Genomic DNA, 22,225 nt, shown 5'->3' with positions numbered 1-22,225 from the left:
TACATGGCAAATGAGGTTTAATGTTGAAAAATGTAAGTTAAGGCACTTGGGGGCTAAAAATGCAAACACAAATTACTTGCTAGGAGGAGAACCTTCGGGGAATCCTCCAGGATGGAAAGAAATCTGGGGGTCCTAGGTGATACCAGGCTCCGCAATAGTAAGCTGCAGCAAGCAACGCTAGCAGATTATTAGCATACATTAAAATGGGTATTTATTTAAAAGATATAAGTGGTAGAATCACCTAAGACTCTGGTCTGACCACATCTTGAGTATGCTGTCCAATTCTGGTCAACGGTCCTCGGGATGTGCTGGAACTGGAGAGAGAAAAGGACAATAAAGATAAAAAGGGGGCTGGAGGACACCCATTATGGGGAATGACTACAACATTATATTTATTCCCCCTGGAGAAGAGGCACTTAAGAGGGGATATGATAGCAATATACAAATATTTTTATGGCTATTATAGCATTGGGAGGAAACAATTCAGTCTCGGGTCAAGTGGCCACTCAATTAAGTTGGACAATGAGCAATTAAACCTCAATCTATGTAAGGGGTTATTTACTGTCAGAGTGGTAAGAATATGGAACTTCCTTCCAAAGTTGGTGGTGTCTGCAGGGAATAGTTGAAGTTTCAAAAAACTCTTTTATGAGCACCTTAACTAACACAATACACAGGGATATAAGAAAGTGTATTAAACACCATCACAGTTTGAACTGGATCGACTGGTGTCTTTACTCAACCTTACTTAGACCTTGTACACACGGTCAGAGAATCTGTCGGAATGTGTCCTATCGGACCGTTTTGTCGGATAATCCGACTGTGTGTGGTATGCATCAGACTGTTTCCGTCGGAATATCCGTCGGACCAAATTTTCCAACTTGGCGGAAATATTTTCCCAAAAAACTGGTCCGATCGGACATACTCCGATCATGTGTAGAGAATTCCGATCGGACAAAGTGCCACGCATGCTCAGATCAAATTCCTACACCAAAGCTATTGGCTACTAGCCTGAACGTAGTCCCATCGTAACGAAATAACGTCATCACGTTCTGAACAATTGGATTTTCCAACAACTTCGTCCGACCGTGTGTATGCAACAGTTTCGGATAAAGATCCGTCAGATTTGGTTGTCGGAATCTCCGACCGTGTGTACAAGGGCTAACACTTAACCTTGTAACACTTTGGTGGTTCTGAGTGTCAGTGATCTCTGAAATGGGGACTCTGAGTGGCTGTGATTGCTGATATGGGGGTTCAGAATGTCTGTGATCTCAGATACAGGGGTTCTGAGAGGCTGTGAGGGGGCTCTAAGTAGCTGTGATCTCCAATACAGGGATCTGAGTGGCTGTGATCAGATATGGGGGTTTAGTGTTATAGTAATCCAGGGGCGGACTGGGCCAGGGGGCAGGGTGGCAATTTCCCCCCAGGCCGCTCTGATACCAAAAAAAAATGGCTGCCACAGCGCCTTCGCCACTTCACTCACAGTCAGGCAGTAGTGTCCTGGCCGGACGAGAACCAGTTTCACACGTTCCACCTCTGGCCACTGGTTGCTATGATCGCCTCGCATCAAGCAACCAGTGACATCACTTCCACTAAGGCGGAGACCCCAGAATTCAGAGCGGAGGAGGATTTAACTTCTTCCTCCGTGCCTATTGCTCATCTCCTTTCACCTCGTCTGGCTGGTGCAAAGTGAACTGTATTTCAGAGTCTCTCAAGAATGTGAGGGGAGGCCAGGCACCATGGATTGAAACCCGGTGCCTGGCCTCAACGATGTGTCATGAGGAAGAGATCCATACAGAGAGGAGTACAAATGAGCTGGGAGCAGAGCAGGAAGCAGAGTAGGGAGCACCTGACACTCTTAAAGGGATGGGAGGGGGAGGAGGCCACATACTCCGCTCTGAGGGGCTCATGCTGGGGCTTGCAGACCTTCACTTTGGGGAATATGATCCCCCAAAGTGAAGGACTACAGGTCCCAGCATGTACCCCTCAGAGCTGAGTATGTGTCCCATAGGCCAATGGTCATCAACCCTGTCCTAGGGACACACTATCAGGCCAGGTTTTATGTATTACCTTGGGGACATGCAGACTAGAATACTGCAATTCAGTTATCTTATCCTGCAAACCTGGCCTATTAGTGGGCCCTGAGTAGGGATGAGCTCAGGCGTGTTCGCATGGAACACGTGCAAAGCCCACCAGGAACTCGGCGCAGCGCTGCACTAATCACAGGCAGTGAGACATTGCCCCGATGCGTGGCTGCAGAGATCAGGCAATGTCTCACTGCCTGTGATTAGCACAGAGCTGCGCCGACTTCCTGGCGGGCTCTACACGTGTTCCATGCGAACACACCTGAGCTCATCCCTAGCCCTGAGGACAGGTTTGATGACCACTGCCCTAGGCCCTTCAACTGGTGAAGGAACTACAGGTCACAGCATGAACCCAGCAGATCTAAGGGGTTACATCCTTAGTTCTCAGGGGTTCATGCAGGGACTTGTAGTCCTTCACTTTTGGGGATGCAACCCTCCAAAAGTGAAATACTATAGGTCCCAGCATGAACCCCCAGAGCTCAGGATGTGTCACACAGCCCCCCTCCAACTAGTGAAGAATTACAGGTTATAGCATGAACCCGTGAGACCTAAGGGGGGTCACATCTTTAGATCTCAGTGGTTCATGCTAAGACTTGGTAGTCATTCACTAGTTGTGGGGGGGGGGGGGGGAATCAGGTCCTCAGCTATGAGGGCTCCATACAGGGACTTGTCTGCACTGTTTGCACTTTAGTTTGTGGAAGCCATGGTGGTACAAGTCCCCCACATTATCCCCCCCCCCCAACTTTGTGATCATAGAAAGCCTTAGACTGTTTACCCCGATCCATTACATTTGCCACCACCGGCTCTACTCATTCTACACACCCACCAACCCTGCCAACCACCACCACCTTGGTAAACACAGAGCTTGGTACACTGACATGCGATCTTGCTTTTTTTTTTTTTTTCTCCAAATAAAGTTTATTGGGTATTATAGAATACAATCATTGTATGTATGCATACCAAAATACAGAAATAGTAATTGAACATCTCAAGAGAAATACATCTCAACTTGTATCAATTAAGCAGAAACGAACTTAGAAAACTGCTATTACTCAGTAAGACATACAAAGAAAGCAAGTGTGCAAACAAATTCAATCGAGCACGGGTTCTTAAGCAGAAAACAATTTAGAAGTTGTACATAGGAACTTTGGAGAAAAAAACGGTATAAGGTTCGGGTGCCTACAAACACAGGACATGTTCACTTCCCAACATTGTGTCTAATATGAGCATTCAGAAGATACTAAGCTCCGAGGGAAGTATCCACTGAGGTAATGGATAAAAATGAGTGAAGAAAGTGGAGTATGATGATTGAGGACTTATGGAACTCTTACCAAGTCTCCAAAGCAGCCATCCACCCCAAAGGAGATCTCACTGTGGATGAGTGAGAGTTAATAATTGCTAGGTGTGATAGTGGAGGAGACCCTATAAGGTCTAATGAGTGAATCGCTTACATTTGCAGTGGGTGAAACAGTCATAAGTGTTTGTAGGAAGTAGAGGGGGGGCACCTGTGCAACCATAAGGGTTGGGGGGGGATGATATAAGGTTTGTCAAATAATTTAAACACATGGGTGGAGCAGGATGAAAGAGGTAGGATAATGTGGTAGTTAATAGATACTTCCTGTGGAGAAATCGGGGAATGGGTATCAAGGGAAAGGTAGTAGGGATCGGTATAAGGATGACGGTCATGAGTGTATTGAAGAAGTCACTTGATCCGATACTGGTGCAGGGTGGGTAGTGTTGGCAGTGGTGGTAGGGGGTTTGGAAGTTCGGAAATGTATCCAGCACGCCCATGTGTGGGAAAATTTGTTGTGTCTGTCATGCGCTTGATGGACTAATCTTTCCATCTCTTCTGTCTTATCAAGTTGTCGATACCATTCCGCAACCGATGGTGGTTTCACGGATCGCCAATGGCGAGGAATGAATTGAGTGGCTGCGTTAATCATGAATGGAATGATCGATGTCTTATAAATTCTTTTTGGTATCGGTGTGTGATGTAGCTGGTATTGGGCTGGGGAAAACTCTGGGCGGTAGGTAGTGATTTTAATGATGGTGTCATGAATCTCTTTCCAAAATGGTTGGAGCACGGGGCAATCCCACCAAATATGTAAGAAGTTACAGACTGCAGCGTTGCACCGCCAACAGGACGGGACAATATTAGGGAAGATTTTATGAATTTTGTCAGGTGTGCAATACCATCTGGAGTAAATTTTGTACCGATTCTCTTGTGCCGATACATTTATGTTCCTCTTATGCATGTGTTCATAGATCAGGGCCCAGTGATCTGCGGTCAAGGTGGAACCAAGGTCTGTTTCCCAATGCTGTATGATGGGTTTCTGTGGAGTGAGGTCTGAGGTTAGCAGTTTTACGATAATTGAGATCAAGTGTTTTTGTGGTTCCGAGCTGGAGCATAGGGATTCAAAGGGGGTAAGGGCTCTGTGCCAACGTGACGGTTGTGTTGATGTAAAGAAGTGTCGAATTAGAAGGAATTTGAAAAAAGGTAAACGCAGCTCAGGGAATTTTGCGGCCATTGTGGGATGCGATAACAAGGCTCCATGGTCAAAGAATTGGTAAGCTCTATATATGCTACTTTGAAGTGTGTCTCTGTTTCTAATACTCATGATGTCAGGGGGAAAGTCTGGATTTAGGGAGATAGGAGTCAGCGGTCCGTGAGGCAGATCAATATGGAGAGATTTGCACGCTTGTCGGAATGCACGAATGGTAGGGCCTATCAAGGGATGTTGTGAGCAGGATATAGGGGTAGCCTGTTTAGAGATCCATGCTAAGTGAGATATCGGAAACTGGGCGTGCACGTTTTCCAATTGTATCCAGGCTTTGTCTTTGTGATGGATGTGCCAATCTACTATTCTGGCAAGGAAATTTGCATTATAGTAGGTGTGGAGATCTGGTAACCCCAGGCCTCCATATAGTTTAGGGAGGATAAGTTTTGCCCAGCTCAGTCGGGGAGAACGATGGGACAATAGAAAGTTTCGACACAGGTTTTTATAAGTGCTGAAAAAAGATTTGGGGACGGCTATTGGAATAGCTTGTATCAAATACAGTAATTTGGGGAGGACATTCATTTTTAGAATGGCTATTCTGCCAAACCACAAAAAGGGGCCTTTATGCCACTTCTGAAGGTCTGTTTGAAGCCTAAGAAGCGCTGGGGCGAAGTTTAATTCGTATAACCGTGATAGGTCGGCAGGAATTTTGATGCCCAAGTAGGTTAAGGCTTTACTCTCCCAGCAAAAAGGGAAATTGAGGCGACATTGTGACTCAACGGTTTCAGGTAGAGAGATGTTTAGGGCTTTTGATTTTTCAAAGTTGGAGATCCTATGGAAAGCATCAAGGTCTTTCAATAGGTTTGGGAGGGAGGTGATGGGGTCTGAAAGGAATAACATGATATCATCCGCATAAGCGGCAATTTTATATTGGGTGTGTTTAAGCTCAGTTCCTTTGATGTTTGGGTTTTCCCTAAGCATGCGAAGTAATGGTTCTAATGTCAAGACAAAAATGAGCGGGGAGAGAGGGCATCTCTGACGTGTACCCTTTGCGATGGAGAAGGCGTTCGATAGGCAGCCATTCACTCGTATGCGAGCAGTGGGAGTTGAGTATAGAATCGATATCATATGAATTAGTCGCGGGGGGATACCAAGGTGTAGTAAGACAGGTAACATATAATCCCATGCCACCCTATCGAACGCCTTCTCTGCATCTAAGGATAGGAAGAAGCCTTTGCTCTGGGACGTGGTTAGCCAATGATGTATGTTTAGGATTTTGCTTCTCTGCCAGGGACAAATCCAACTTGATCGGTCGATATAAGTTGGGGAAGTAGGGGCATGATGCAATTTGCTAAAATTTTGGCGTATAACTTAATGTCTACATTGAGCAGGGAGATAGGGCGGTAGTTAGGGATTAGCGTATTGTCTTTGCCAGGTTTGGGGATCAATGTAATGTGTGCTTCTAAGAGATCTGTAATAGATTGGGTGGATGAGGTAAGGTTATTAAAGGTATTAAGGAAATGGTGTACCAATAGGTCTGAGAACGTTTTGTAATAAGCAGCGGAAAGTCCATCTGGGCCTGGGCTTTTACCCGCTTTAAGTTGTTGGAGAGCAGAGATCCCCTCTTCCTTAGACAATGGGGAATCCAGCGCCTGTTGATCCGAGGGATCAATAGGGGATGGGGAGAATTTGGACAAAAAGGCTTGTATTAACTCCGGTCTGCTGCCGACGCCGTCAGTTGGAGATTGCTGTGGTAGGTTATATAGTGAGTGAAAATATTTTACAAAGCGTTTAGCTATAGCGTCTGTGTCAATTACAGAGTCCCCTGTAGGTGTGATAATTCTATGTATGGTATGAGTCGCTTTTTTGGTCTGCAGGGCTCTCGCTAGAAATTTACCAGCCTTATTTCCAAATTCATAGAAAATTTTGTTAGTGCAAATTTACGCTTAAGAGTTCTTCTAGAAGGAGTTCCCTGGCTTCAATGAGTTCGGTGAGGCAGGCATCTGCTAGAGTACGTTTATGAGTGCGTTCGAGAGATTGAATGCGCAAATACAGGGAGTCCAAAATTGCCTTCCTGCACTTGTGTCTCTTTGCCGCTAGGGATATGAGCAATCCCCGTATTACACATTTGTGTGCTGCCCAAACCGATGCACAGGGTGTTTCCATGGTGGAGTTCTCAGTGAAGTAATGAGAAAGACATTCTATGATAGCGGCCTTGTTGTCCGGATCCAGTAGTAGGGAGTCATCTAGCCACCAGACAGCAGACCTGGGGCCAGAGTGTGTGAACGTAAGCGTAACAGTAATGGGGTTATGATCTGACAGAAGTAGGGGTTCAATCGTGGCTTTGGACAGGCACTGAATGTCTGCTTGTGTAAGGAATAAGTGATCGATTCTGGAATATTTAGAGTGTGGAGGGGAGAAGAAAGTGAAATCTTTCGTGTTCGGATGTAGGGTGCGCCAGGTGTCATGTAGGGTTATTATTTGCAATTGTGATTTTAATCGTAAGGCGCTATATTTCAGGCAAGTGGTACCACTGGAGGTGTCGAGGGAGGGTGTCAATGGAACATTAAAATCTCCACCCAATAGAAGGATGCCCGATTGGAATGCAGTAAGAAGGGCCATGGTTTCCCTAAAAAAGGTCACTTGTTTGGAATTGGGGGCATAAATGTTAGCAATATGTGTCCTTTAAGAAATAAGTAGCATCCCTGTGGATCCCTTAAAGCCTCAGTAATGGTGATGGGGCACGATTTAGATATTAAGATAGAGACTCCTTTAGATTTAGCTTGTTCATTGTTCGCATGGTACACGATGGGGTAGTGTCTATTGAGGAGCTTGAGGACAGCATCTGAGCGAAAGTGTGTCTCTTGTAAAAGGGCTATGTGCGCTTTAGCTCTATGTAGGGTGTAAAGTAGCCGAGATCTTTTTTCTGGGATATTTAAGCCTCTGATGTTAAGAGAGTATAGCTTCAGAGTCGGCGGTGTAAGTGTTTGTGAGGAAGAGTCGCGATCAGCAGGGACCGTATCCGTCATGTTGAGGGGGAAGGGGAGGGGGGGTGTGGATAGGGTAAGGTAAGGGTGATGAATGGTGTGGGAGCAGTGGGAGGGGGAGACTAGAGAAATCTAGGAGGGGTGTGTCTGGTTATAACGCAGAGTTAGGTGAGAGGGAGGGTGAGTACCACGGATTTCAGTGGCAAGATAACCTATATAGTGTCAGGCGGGTAGAGGGAACATATACCTAGACAGTGTAAACTCCCTCAGGGCCGCCACTATGCGGGGGTTGGCTATCACTGAACCCAATGAAAGACTAGGTTAGATGTGTTGATATGTGTAACTTCGCTACCTAGGACTAAAGAGACAGCTGAAAATGGATGAGGTGTAGGCAAAACATTTTTGTGGGAAGATAGTAGCTTAACATACAGGACTTCAATAGCCTGCTTAAACAAGGCTCACTAAGCACTACTATGTAACAAGAGATAACAAACTTGTGGATTTACTCCCCATTTATGGCATATTAAACTTAAGAGCAAGCATGACAGTATAAGTGCCTGATTGGATCTCAAGGAGCCATGTAAAAAGAAGGTTTCCATATTATCTTAACATTTAAGAATCAACTAAATGAATGAAAAATAAAAATAAAACAGAATTATCAAAACCATCGAGAGCATAAAGCCCTTAGTGCGGAAGATACAACACCTGTATAGAGAACTAGTGGTATACAGACCACTTATGGCAGACAGTAAAACAGTCCCTGCCGCAATTATAGTTCGGGGTAGCTGCAATAGTGTGGTCTGAAGGCAAACGACATTGGGGCATCTCCTCTCAGGTGGCGCTGAATAGAACGTGAGCCAGTATCTTAGTCACGCAAAATATGTGAACACCATTATCTAGAAGTTTGCAAAAGCAAGGAGCCGTGAGAATCAGAGGACACATTAAACACCCCAGTCGGTAAGAAACTGTCACTTGGGGTTGCAGGAGGAGTGCCGACTGTACATAGAGGAACAGAGTCAATCACTTCAGCACATCAAACCCAGAATATGTTCATTCTATTCCGATTCTCACTCAGTGTAGTACATTCAGAGTTAACGTTAGAGGGGAGCATAAGTTCCGATTTGCTAGTGAGCGAAACCTGTTCATTCGTTATTATTAACATACAGTGGGGAACAAATTAAAGGTGTAGATGCCTTACTTGTGCCAACGATGGTATGAAGTCCTGAGCACTTTCAGTCTGTGGTATAAGGTAGTGTTGTTTTGTATTTAAAAGAGAACATCTAGCATTTCATGTCGATCAGTTCTGACATGCGGTGAAAATGTCGGGGAGTCCTTACAGTCCGGCGGCCACCGGGGAAATCGAGGAGAAAAAGATCCACATGCGGAGTCCATAGAGTGATGATGTCTTCCGGATAACGCTATGGGTGTCAGATGATAAGGGGTGGGACGTTCAGGAGGTTCCGCAGAGAAGGCATGTACAGATGAAGTTTTCGGTATACCAGGGTTGTTCTGGGAAGTGTAGTTTCAGCCTGTCCCACGAATCCAATGGGGCGGAACTGTGAGACTCGTATAGAGCAGGTCAAGATACGCATATGACCGAATGAAGTGCAGGTGGTATGTGCAGCGATATCACTTGGCATTAAAGTCATAGTAGCAGGTTTGGTAAAAAACATGTGTAACAGCAGGATGGAATGGGGAGTGAAAGGAAGATCAGTAATAAGCATTGTTATAAATGAGAAGCAACGGCTTGCATTCAAAGATGGAGCATTAACACATTAATAATCTCTCCTCGCTCTGCGCGATCTGGGGGACATGGATGGGCTATGATCCCTTAGAAGATTGTCAGTGTCCCCTAAAACTTGATGGGGATCGACGTCTACGGTATCCCATATCCTGGGTTTCCATCATTTCCAGTTGGGGGTTTCGTCAGTTTACCACCCAGGGGACGAAAATTGGCATACCAATTAGGGACCTCTGTCACAGGGATTCCTAGGGTGGTGCAGAAATTGGTGAGATCCTCCGGTACTTTCAGGTGAGCTGTACGACCAAGATTGGAGGCGGTCAGGCAGAATGGAAACTTCCATTTGTAGGCTATCCCCCTGGTCCTCAGCACGTCCAGGAGGGGTTTAAGATCTCTTCGATGTTGCAGGGTAATGCCTGAGAGATCTTGAAAGATTTTTATGGGTGCATTTTCATACAATATACGTTGCTTTGTTCTGGCTCCCCTCAGTATACCTTCTTTCAGCTGGTAATTTACCAAGCAACAGACAATGTCCCGTGGGGGATCAGTATCCCTACCTTTAGGGCGCAGGGCCCGGTGAATTCTCTGCATCTCTATAGATTATTGTAGAGGCCGGTCCAATACGCTATTAAAGATGGAGGTGACCGCTATAGGGATTTGTTCTCCTTCAATAGACTCGGGGAGACCTCTGATCCGAAGGTTGTGATGTCTCCCCCTATTGTCCAAATCTTCCATATGCCGCTGCATGTCCCTCAATTGTAAAGTGTGCCCATCAATTTTCCTGGTAGACTTGCGGAGGATCGTGGCATGCTGATCGGATATCTTTTCTATATTCAGCACGTGGTCAGACAAGGCCCTGATGTCCACCCAAAGCTCTGCAATTGCCGCTGATAGAGTGTCTTTTATGTTCTTAGGCAATCAGTCTTAGATCTTGCATACTGATCTGTGAGGAGGAGATCACCTCAGGATTCAGATGACTACCAGATCCGTTGTTGTATGTATCCCCGCTGCGTCGGGTATCTGTTAGGACGATGGCCTCCCGTGGAGGAGAATGCGCTGGTATTACTTATGAGGAGTTCTGATGGGACGGCGCCATATTCCCCCTCTGTGCTCGAAACATCTCCGGCATGTGCTGGCTGTGACCACCAGTGTTACCGCATGGAGAGCGAGACCGAGTGGTGGAGGAGGTTCTAGACGCTGTTCCCATCTTTTGTAGGTAGATTGAGGGCGAAATATACCTCTGGAGGCTGTAGTTTTTGTCCTGAGGCAGCAGAGCTGATCAGTTAAGCGTCCGCCATTGAGCTCAGCCAAGCCACGCCCCCGATCTTGCTTTTTTTTATTCCTTGCAAATAAAAGTAGTAAAAGCACCACACATTACAGCAGGGGTGCCCAACTTCTGGCCCGCGGCACCCTCTGAAGTGTCCCGTCCCCTTCTGCTCTGGGATGGCGGATCAGCAAGCCCTGATTGTTGGGTTCCTATCCCACCATCCCCGAGCATCAAGGTGAAGAATTGAGTCAGCACTAGAGAAAGCAGAGCCAATGCTTCCTATATAGCACTGTCACAGCCGGAGTGATACCAAATGTGACGGGAGCGATACATTAAGCATCGGCTCTGCTCTCTACTGCAGCCGCATGCATCCTCTAGCGCCAGCTCCATTCTTCACACTGATTCTCAGGGATGGTGGGCTGGCCACTTGACTGGACTTGCCTGCCAGGCCAGCCCTCTCCTGCAGTAATCTCTGATATGGGGACTCTCAGAAGATGTGATCTCTGAAATTGGTGTTCTGAGTGAATGACAATATCTGATATGTGGGTTCTGAGTGTCGGTATTCTCCGAATTGGGTTTTCTGAGTGAAAGCGATCTTTGAAATAGGGTTCAAGGTGACAGTGATCTCTGATATGGGAGTTTTGAGGAGTAATCTCTGATATGTGGGTGAGTAATCTCCAAGGGGGTTTAGAATGACAGCTCTCCCATATGGGGACTCTGATCTGTGCTAGTGGCTCCCACCTGACAGTGCAAGTTTCAAAAGGATAAGTGTCAGTGGCCTGTATTTTACAGTGACATTTGATAACTGCTGTAGAGTCCTGCATTAGGAACTTACTATGCATCTGCCAGGCAGCGGGATTCTCGTCTATCTAGCCAGAAGAGGCGTATTCTGTACCCCGGAGCCGCAGTAGCTTCAACATAGGGGCCATTTTTAACCCACCAAAACATTGCACGTTTTTAGAAAAAGATCAGCCAGATCGTGCTTAACAGTGGTGTGTCTGTATTTATTCCAGGTAGCCTTCCAGATCGTTGTCAGCGTCGTAGAGCAGAGAAGCGGGGTCTGACAGTACTCCCAGGTCCACCAGAGCCTGATCCATGTCCTCGGGCAGGAAGACGATGCCCACATTGAGGGCAATGTACTCCATCAGAAAGGCATAATACAACATCAGCACGTTGACAAAGAACAATCCCATGTAAAACATATAGGGGTCTCATTGAGCATCTGTCCAGGGGAATCCAGCTGTGCCGACAGCATGCACTAGTATGACGGAGAAGGGGGCATGCAGCCAGGTGCTGCTGCCGTGAAACCGGAGAAAACAAAGTGTCCTGAAACTTATAGTACCTCACACAGAGGGACCAATACCGCCGGTGTTGTGACGAGAATGGTTTCCCCGTCTAAATCTGTTCCCCCTGGCTCTCGGCTCAGATCGGAACTCCGCCTGTCCAGCCCTCTGCACTGGGGCTCCTCCTCCACTACCCCGAATGCAAATCACACTTCTACCGTCCCCGTGCGCATCCCCTGTACAATATTATTAGTCCATCCACACACACACATACACATATATATATATATATATATATAACATCGGCTGTTCGCCCGTTCGGCGAATTCCAAACATTATGGGCCGGTCGCGCCAAATTCATGTGGCGCTCACGGGCCACAATGCACTACGTCATCGCTGTGCATTGCTGGCTCATGATTGGCCAAGCATGCACTGTGACCCCGCATGCTTGGCCAATCACAGCGCCAGCAGCGAGGAGAGCCATGATTGGCCACAGGCAGGATGCCTGTGGCCAATCATAGCTCAGGCTGTGTAGTACACGCGCCACACTATATAAAGCCGCCAGCGCGGCGGCCTTGTGTAGTGTGTTGGCGTCTGAAGCAGTTAGTGGGTGTTCTGTGTACCTTCAACACAGTATACACCGATCGTTATCGGCCGATTTTCGATCTTGCTGTTGTGTAGTGGTTGTTGTCTGCGTGCCCTGACCGCAGTATACACCGCTCTATTCACCTCACCTATATAGCTAGTGATCTATCTTTTATAATAGAGCTTGCAGTCAGTAGTGTTAGGAGCTTGTGCGTGCTGTCTGGGTGCTCTGTACCCAGTACACACCGCTATATCCACCTACATAGCTCTTCTCTATTTGAGCCCACTTGCCATCTGCAGGAGTTATTGGAAGTTGTGTGTGCCTCCAGCACAGCACAGTATACATCTGTATATACCCCTTTATCTCTGGTGTTCTATAATAAAGGCATCTGCAGGAGTTAGTGGGTGTTTTGTGCCTCCAGCACAATATACACCTGTATCTACCCTTTATTGCTGTTCTCTAATAGAGCCATCTGCAGGGCTTAGTGGGTGATGTGTGACTCCATTACAGTATACCCCTTTATCTCTGGTGTTCTATACTAAAGGCATCTGCAGGAGTTAGTGGGTGTTGTGTGCCTCCAGCACAATATACACTACCCAACTGCTGTTTTACCCAACTCCCTTCAGGCCATTACCATGTCTGGAAGGCCAGCAAGGAGAGGCAGACAGGCACGAGCCGATAAAAGAGGGCAAGCAGGCTCTGTGTCTAGAGACAACAGTGCTGGTCGTGGACGCGGTGCATTGTCATCTGCACGTGGCCATGGGACACGCTTGTCCTTCTTTTCGGCAGCTGGACATGTTGAACCGCAACATGCCAACGACTTGGTAGAGTGGATGACCAAGCCCTCTTCATCCTCCTCATCCTCTCTCACCCAGTCTCAGGGTACTAGCAAAGCAGCTGCCAACGCAATGTCTTCCCTCGTCTCAAGGTCATCATCAGTGACTCCTTCCCTAGACCCACCACGTCCTTCTGAGGAGTCTCCAGAACTCTTTGAGCACAGTGTTGGGTAAATGCTCCAGGAGGATGCCCAGTGTTTTGTAGGCTCTGATGATGACACTCAGCTAGAGGAAGGCAGTAGCGTGAATGCAGAGAGAGGGGATGCTCAAGAAGGACAGCAATCTGGCAGTCATGTTCCACAAGCTGCAGCATATTGCCAGGTTTGCTACAGCGATGAAGAGGGAGGGGATGATGAGGGCACTGACTCCACGTGGGTGCCTGGTAGGAGAGAGGAGGAGGAGGCACATGTCCAACGAGGCAGGATGCCCTCCGGGGGCCAGCTTAGGGGCAGCACACCGACTGAATCACACCACAGAGCTCCGCCTGTGCAGGGCGCTGCCTCTGTGCGTTATTCTAAAAGTTCTTTGGTGTGGGCCTTTTTTGAGACGAGTGCATCAGATCGCACCGCTGCTATTTGCAACATATGTCTCAAGTGTATCTCGCGTGGCCAAAACATCAGCCGCTTAGGCACCACATGCTTGACCAGACATATGTTGACCTGCCATGCAGCTTGTTGGCAAGCGTACCTCAAAGACCCCCCCCGAAGAACAAAGCGGACCTCTCCTTCCTCATCAGCTGGCATCTCCAACCCCACTAGACCTTCAGTCCTCTCTGAAACCTGCTCTGAGAGGAATGAAGGTGTAGAATTAGGTGTGTCACAGCCAAGTGCTTCCAGGCACTCTGCTAGCAGTACACCTACGTCCGATTATAGCAGGCAAATGTCCCTGCCCCAGCTGCTGGACCGGCGAAAGAAGTTTACTCCCAGCCATCCACATGCCCAGCGGTTGAATGCTAGCTTGGCTAAATTGCTAGCACTTCAACTGCTGCCTTTTCAGTTGGTAGACTCGGCCCCCTTCCGTGAGTTTGTACAATGTGCGGTTCCTCAGTGGCAGGTCCCCAAACGCCACTTTTTCTCACGGAAGGCGATTACGGCTCTCTACCGGCATTTGGAAGGCAATGTCCTTGCCTCACTGGACAGGGCGGTCAGCGGTAAGGTGCATATTACCGCTGACTCGTGGTCCAGCAGGCATGGACAGGGACGTTACCTGTCTTTCACGGCCCATTGGGTCACTCTTCTGGCAGCTGGGAAGGATGCAGGACAAGGTGCAGTAGTGTTGGAGGTTGTTCCGCCACCACGCCTCCAAAATGCTACTATTGGTTGTGACACACCTCTCTCCTCCACCCCCTCCTCTTCTTCTTCCTCCATGGCCTCTTCCAGTGCTCTGTACTCAGAACCAGCGGTGCTCCGTAGGCCTTCCAGGGGCTACGCAAGTACGCAGGCAAAACGATGACATGCCGTGCTTGCGCTGGTTTGTTTGGGGGACAGGAGCCACACTGGGGCGGATGTTTTGTTAGCTCTGCAGGGGCAGGCCGAGAGGTGGTTGACGCCATGCCAGCTTAAGCCAGGAATGGTGGTTTGCGACAATGGCACCAACCTCCTCTCTGCCCTCCGACAGGGACAACTGACCCATGTGCCCTGTGTAGCTCACTTAACCTGGTGGTGCAGCGGTTCTTGGGCAGGTACCCCGGCTTACAGGATGTCCTGAAGCAGGCCAGGAAAGTCTGTGTGCATTTCCGCCGATCATTTAATGCCTGTGCTCGGCTGGCTGAGCTCCAAAAGGAGTTGAACCTGCCCAAGAACCGCCTTATGACATGCCCACCGGGTGGAACTCAACGTTGGCCATGCTGCAGCGGCTGCACACGCAGCAGAGGGCCATCAATGAGTACCTGTGCGACTACGGCACCAGGACAGGGTCGCATGCACTGCCCTGTCACTGTTTGAGGAGGCCACAAGGATGGTGAGCAGTGACAGTGCATGCATCAGTGACACTGTACCTCTTGTCCACCTCTTGGAGCATACGCTGCGTGGAATAATAGACAGGGCACTTGAGGCAGAACAGAGGCAGGAAGAGGAGGACTTCCTTGCCTCTCAAGGCCCCCTTTATCCAGACAGTGTTCCTGCTGTGCCACCCATCACACAGGAAGAGGATGAGGAGGAGGAGGAGGATGATTGTGTCAGCATGGAGGTGGAAGCTGGCACTCAGCAGCAGCAGTCTTGTAGGGATGATTTACAGTCCCAAGAAACACGTGGACTTGTACGTGGCTGGGAGGAGGTAGCTGCGGATCATGTTGCCCTTAGTGACCCAGAGGACTCCGGACCGAATGCCTCAGCTAACCTACACTGCATGGCCTCCCTGATCCTGCAAAGCCTGCGGAAGGATCCTCGTAATCTTCGGATCAAGGAGAGGGACCATTACTGGCTGGCCACTCTCCTTGATCCACGGTACAAGGGTAAGGTTGCCGACCTTATCTTGCCATCGCAGAGGGAGCAGAGGATGAGACATCTCCGGGAGGCCTTGCAGAAAGGTCTGTGCAACGCGTTCCCAGAGACTGGGAGGTTACAAACTCCTGGTCCTGGACAACGTGTTGCTGAGGCTGAGGTCAGAAGGAGCGGTGGAGAAGGTGGCCGTCTGACTGATGCTTTCAGACAATTTTTTAGTCCGCAGCCCCAAGGTATGATCGGTTCCAGCAACCATCGCCAGCGTCTGATTTACATGGTGCAGGAATACCTAGGGGCAAGGTCAGACTTGGACACCTTTCCCACCGAAAATCCTCTGGCTTACTGGGTCTTGAGGATGGATCACTGGCCAGAGCTTGCACAGTATGCAATTGAGCTACTGGCCTGTCCTGCATCCAGCGTTCTTTTGGAACGCACCTTCAGTGCTGCTGGTGGCTTTGTTACCGATCACAGGGTGCGCCTGTCCACCGAATCAGTTGATCGACTGACCTTCATCAAGATGAATCAGTCTTGGATCACCCACAGCTACCAAGCACCTGAAGCTGATGTAACCGAATATTTTTTTTTTTGAAATATCACATCCCTTCAAGACTGCCTATGCTGATGCTGAGTGACTGTCCTGTTATGTTGATTGTCTATCCTCTTCCTCCTCCGCTGATATGTTGGAAGAACATTTCTGGTTCTGGGTGATGCCATCAGCCCAATTTTTCTGCCCCTGTTTAACAGAGACATGTAATTACAATTCTTGATATAATATTTCACAACAGGGCCCGTTCCTGTGCCCACACAGAGTAACTGTGAGGACTTATAGTGTTGTGGCACCAGCACCACAACCACCAAAGGTCAATTTTTCTACCACTGTTCAACAATGGCATGTAATTACAATTCTTGATATAATCGTTCACAGCAGGGCGCTCCAGCGCCCACCAAGAGTCACTTTGAGGGCTTACAATGTTGTGGCAAAACCAACACCTTGTTCCGCCATTTCTGCAGAGCATATAGGGCAGGCCCCTACTTTCAAACATCCAACTTACAAACATCTCCTACTTGCAAATGGAAGGAGACAACAGCAAGTGAGATGAAAAAAGATGGACGACAAAACAAATTATACAGGGGTGATAACCCTTCCCTATGTTTTCCAAAAAGCTTAAAAATAGTTTTTTTTGACTGGAGCTACACTTTAAAAATGTACCAGTTGAAAATTACAAACAGATTCAACTTAACACAACAAACCTACACAGTCCCTGTCTTGTTTGCACCGCCTGTATACTGCTGTTTTGAGTATATAGGGCCTGGGGGCCACACACATTTCCTTTTTTTAATATGGGTACAGGGTTCCCCTTAATATGCATACAAGACCCAAAGGGGCTGGTAATGGGCAGGGAGGGCTACCCATGCCATTTTTCTCAATGATTTTCAACCATATTGCAGGAACCAGATATAACATTAAAACAGCAAGCAGTTTTAAATTATGTTATTTCAGTTTAATGCCATTTTGTGCAGGGACTGTTCTAAACACGGGAAACACGTGGCACTTCACAGGCATACTACAGACACCCCCCAGGCACCATATTTAAAGGAATATTTCACTTTTTTTTCACTTTAATCGTCATTAAAATCAGTGCTCCCGCCAAAACGGCCATTTTTAAAAACTTTTTAGGCATTGACCCATGTCCCCTGGGGCAGGAGCCAGGTCCCCAAACCCTTTTTAGGAAAGTATCTTGCATATTAGCCGTTAAAATTAGCACTTTTAATTTCGAACGTTCGAGTCCCATAGACTTCAATGGGGTTCTAAAGTTCGTACGAATTTGGGGCCCGTTCGAAAGTTCTGGTGCGAACCGAACCGGGGGGTGTTCGGCTCATCCCTATATATATATATATATATATATATATATATATATATATATATATATATACACATATACACAATATAAAATTATTATGACATCAAGAGTTTTACCATTGTACTTCCGGGACAGAAAGAGACCATTGATTAAAAAAACAGGTAAACACATTCATCCAGTCTATATTACCACATTAAATGTATACATGTACCATGAACTATGGGAAATGTGGGAAACCTAATACCATCACACGTATGACTGGGATAGATTTATAAACAGGTATACAATATAAAATTAAAGAGAAATAATAGATAAAATAGAAGATATATTAATATATTTAATTACATAACAATTAACGTCAGTTGAGTTTCAATAGGTTCAGAGAGATATGTTGTAAAAAATTGTTCATTGTATCACTTCATTGATACAGGTAAAATCTGTCGTCACTGTTGGATCAATGCAGCAAAACAATAAACTCATTATCAATTTCTATCTATGAGGGATTTTTTATGCTGATATAAAGTTTAATGCTGTAGAATAATTTAGTTTTTACCTGTTTAGCTTCAGAAATAGCTGTAGATATTAGAATAGCTGGAGCATTGCATACTAGCTGCAAAAGAAAAGCCAGCTTTGTCCACGCTGGAGGCTACATATACAAGTGTTTTTAACCCTAGAAATGCTATGGAAGCTATATTGGGAGGGGGAACCAAATCCGACAGCAATAGTCAGCTTGCTATCGAATTCCTCTTCCCCTGGACAGGAAGGGTCTGGGGTAAGAAAGAAGAGCGAGGATGATTTATACAAAGACTAGAGCAGTCAGAGAAGCCATATACAAGTGTTTTTAACCCTAGAAATGCCATGGAAGCTATATTGGGAGGGGGAACCAAATCCGACACCAATAGTCAGTTTGCTATCAAATTACGCTTCCCCTGGACAGAAAGGGTCTGGGGTAAGAAAGAAGAGTGAGGATGATTTATACAAAGACTAGAGCAGTCAGAGAAGCCATATACAAGTGTTTTTAACCCTAGCAATGCTGTGGAAGCTGTATTGGGAGGGGGAACCAAATCCAACAGCAAAGGGTCTGGGGTAAGAAGGAAGAGTGAGGATGATTTTTACAAAGACTAGAGAAGTCGGAGAAACAGATGTGCACTGTGGCTCCGTTTGATGGCACAGTGGCAGCAATTGATGGCACAGTGAGCCTGGAATTGATGATCTTTTTTTCAGAATTTTTCAGTTTTTTTGCACGCCCTGCCAAAAATTTTCAGCACCAACTGCCACTGGGAGGGGGTAATAATAAATTAGATAAAATAATAGGAGGTGTAATAATAATGTAAAATAAGAGAAGGGTTAACAATAAATATTAAATAATAGGAGGTGTAATAATAAATAAAATAATAGGAGGGGCAATAAAACATGATATAAAATAATAGGAAGAGATGATAATGATGATGTGTATACTGATAGATATTTTATAGGTGGTAGGAGTAATAATAATAATAATAATAATAATAATAATAATAATAATAATAATAATAATAATAGGGACTGCCGGGAGAATTTCCAGTGTCTAAAAATAATAGAAGGGATATCAATAAATAATATTAAATATTAGGAGGGGATAAAAATGATGAAGACATAGGAGGGGTAAGAATAAATTATATATGCATATATATATATATATATATATATATATATATATATATTATATATGTGTGTGTGTATGGACTAATAACATTGTACAGGGGACATGCACGGGGGCGGGACGGTAGAAGTGGGATTTGCATTCGGGGTAGAGGAGCCGGAGTGCAAAGGGCTGGACAGGCAGAGTTCAGATCTGAGCCGAGAGCCAGGGGGAACAGATTTCGACGGGGAAACCATTCTCGGCACAACACCGGAAAGGGGCCACAATGCATGAAGCTGTGAATGGACCATGTAGCTGCCTATCACTGCAGTCAGATGTTTACTCCCACTCCGAACACCACAAAGTACAGATGCATTGTGTGCACATACCAGGGGGGTGGGTCCTGGTTCACAGTATATACGAGTGGGCGGGGTTACGGAGCAGCACTCACAAGCTTGGTTGTAAAACACGTATTTACTGTAAGGCCTGGGTGGATAAATAAAGCTTTTTGTCACTTTCGCTAGATTTTTACAGATTGCCCCCAAAGTCCTAGAAACTTTGAATGGACCACATATATATATATATATATATATATATATATATATATATATATATATATATATATATATATATATATATATACACACAAATGTGGCAAAGGGATGTTTATGTATTTTATTAAACATAAAGCAGGATGGGGAAGCTTTAGCTCCTGTCCCTACTGGGAATAGTGCCTTAAATCGGAAGTTCTGCGTTAAGCACTCCTCCCCCCTCATATGCCATGTTTGGCAATTGGCATGTCATTTTTTTTTTCGGTAGGAGCAGGTACCTAGTTTTCACAGGTACTCAACAGTACCGGGACAGGGTCATCCAGTGCCCAGGGCGAGGTTTGCAAACTGTGCCCACCACCACCACACCACTACACCAATATCCCCCCCCCGGTCTGCATTTTATTGCCTCTGGGCTGCATTGCACTGGAAATGGGGCACAGATAAACAATTGTATTCTATAAATGCCATTGCAGTAACTGGCTTTTCCCATGTGAAAATAAGCCAGTTACTGCAGTAGAGTGAATGAGCCCCTGCACTGTTAATAAAGAGCAGAGTAATAGCTGCAGAGAATGTGCAAGATGAATGATGGTCACAGGATAGTTCCAGAATAGGAAAAGTAATGTAAATGCTATATAATAATGTAATGCTATTAGATTAGTATTTGGCTCCTTCTAGTGACTGAAACATTTATGCTTCTTGTGACAAGTTTTATTTGTGAAAAGCCTCACCTACCCACAGTGCTCACTTACCTACCCATGAAGCTAAGTGACAGAACTGCATGCTGGGTAGGAAATAAAAGGCCCAGCCCAGCCATCTACCTGTGGGTGTGCGCCTGGAAGAGCCGTGGCCTGCTTTGCGTGGAAAGGAATCCGAGCCTCCGGAGAGTGTTTTACCACAGCGTGCTGGAGCAGCAGCGTGATCGATCAGCAGGATCCAGAACACTTGATAGAGCCAGCCAAGGGTCCCAGTCATCTTGCGGAGTGTGCAGCATGATGGTGCTGGCTGGCGGCAGGACATAGATCACCAGAGCATAGGCATCCAACTATCCAGGCCTGGTGTGGTGAGAGGGCTGTTGTGCAGAACTTATACAAGGCATTTAACACACTATAGACTAGGAACTACAGTGCTGCTGAGACCTGCATCCCCACAGAGCAGTTGCTTCCAATTAGACTTCAATCAGGCCTCAAAGTCTATACTTCACTAGGAATTGACTGGTGGTCAGAGATGCATTCTCAAAGAAAAGGAAGTTATAAGTGCATTGCATAATTGAAGTTGCTGTTGTTACTGGTAATTATTTTACATAGCATTGTTCTGTCCACCAAACATCTATGTTGATTATCTGTATCTGTGTTGTTAAAATTACATATGTTTGTAATTTACATAAGACAATCATATGTGGTGTGCAGGCTCTATCGAGCATTACTTTTTGCTATTGCTGCAGTTGTTCTGTTTATTTAGAGTTACTCTGTGTAGCTAAGGAAGTTGTTAATAAGCAAGGAAGTGAACCAGCCACCATTTTTACAAGACATTGTAGGAAGCAAGACATGTCTTTCTCAATCGATTGCCATCACCCCTTACAGAGCTTAAAAGTATGTTTTTTACTATCTGAGCCTATATTGTATATAATTTTTTTTCTGCAATGTATGCTGTATTGTATGCAATATTGTATACTATTTTTGTTATTTTGTAGTTTCACCTGGCTTGTTCAGAACAGCATTGACCGAACAGTGAAATTTTTAAGCTGACCTCTGAAGGGAAGATAAGCTGACTTCAGAAGTCTGTACAGCCTGGGGCTACACAGTATCCATAAAGTCAGAAGCCTTAAAGAAACAGCCCTGCTGAAGGTGAAACAAGCATCCACGCTACACAGAGACGCACTCTGTCAAGCAGCATGGACACTAGAATGGTCTCAATACAGCAGGACAGCTTCTTCCCCACAACCATGTCTCACAGCGGGACATCTTCTTACAAAACATGATCACGAGCAAGCTCATCTAGGTCTTCTGTTGCAAATGCAGCAGCTATCACCCATTTAAAAGCTGAAGCAGCAATGAAGAATGGAGCAGGAGACTGACCGGGATGGACGTGGTGTGAGCTCGCTCCTCCTTGGTCCGGAGGATTAACTGCAGCTGCTTCCAATGATTTGATCTTGCCGCTTCCCCTGCCGCTTGCAGTTTCCCCTGTGAGGCTTTCTATATTGTTTGATGGTAGGCTCAGAGCTGAGAACGCTGAAGGAGGCATTGGTGGAGTGAGGTGCGTTCGGCTGGAGAGGCTCGATCAGGCGTGGACAGTGGCTCGGACACTTTCGGGAGCTGAAGGGAGGACAGGACTGCCGGATCTGTGATTAGCAGCGGGGCACTCCGTAAAATCCCGACAGTGCACGGATTGAGCCGAGTTCCGCCAAAGCCTAGCCGGATCCGAGCAAGATAGAGCCTGGGCTACTCCGAGGGACCCTGGAATATGCCAAAATC

General features: G+C 46.4%; 1 protein-coding gene across 1 annotated transcript; it reads right to left on the bottom strand.

The window, feature by feature from the left end:
• Positions 1-11,578: 11,578 nt before the first annotated feature.
• Positions 11,579-11,829, bottom strand: DEXI (Dexi homolog). The gene is given in 2 exon segments (XM_077450000.1): positions 11,579-11,784; positions 11,787-11,829. Coding segments are annotated over 2 exon segments (249 nt in total).
• Positions 11,830-22,225: the final 10,396 nt, after the last annotated feature.

The sequence above is a fragment of the Lithobates pipiens genome, unplaced genomic scaffold (assembly GCF_037356315.1).
Source record: "Lithobates pipiens isolate NorthernLeopardFrog02 unplaced genomic scaffold, aLitPip1_a1.2 Scaffold_22, whole genome shotgun sequence".
NCBI lineage: Eukaryota > Metazoa > Chordata > Amphibia > Anura > Ranidae > Lithobates > Lithobates pipiens.
The sequence above is the reverse complement of the archived record's forward strand: the minus strand, read 5'-3'. Positions and strand labels throughout refer to the sequence as shown.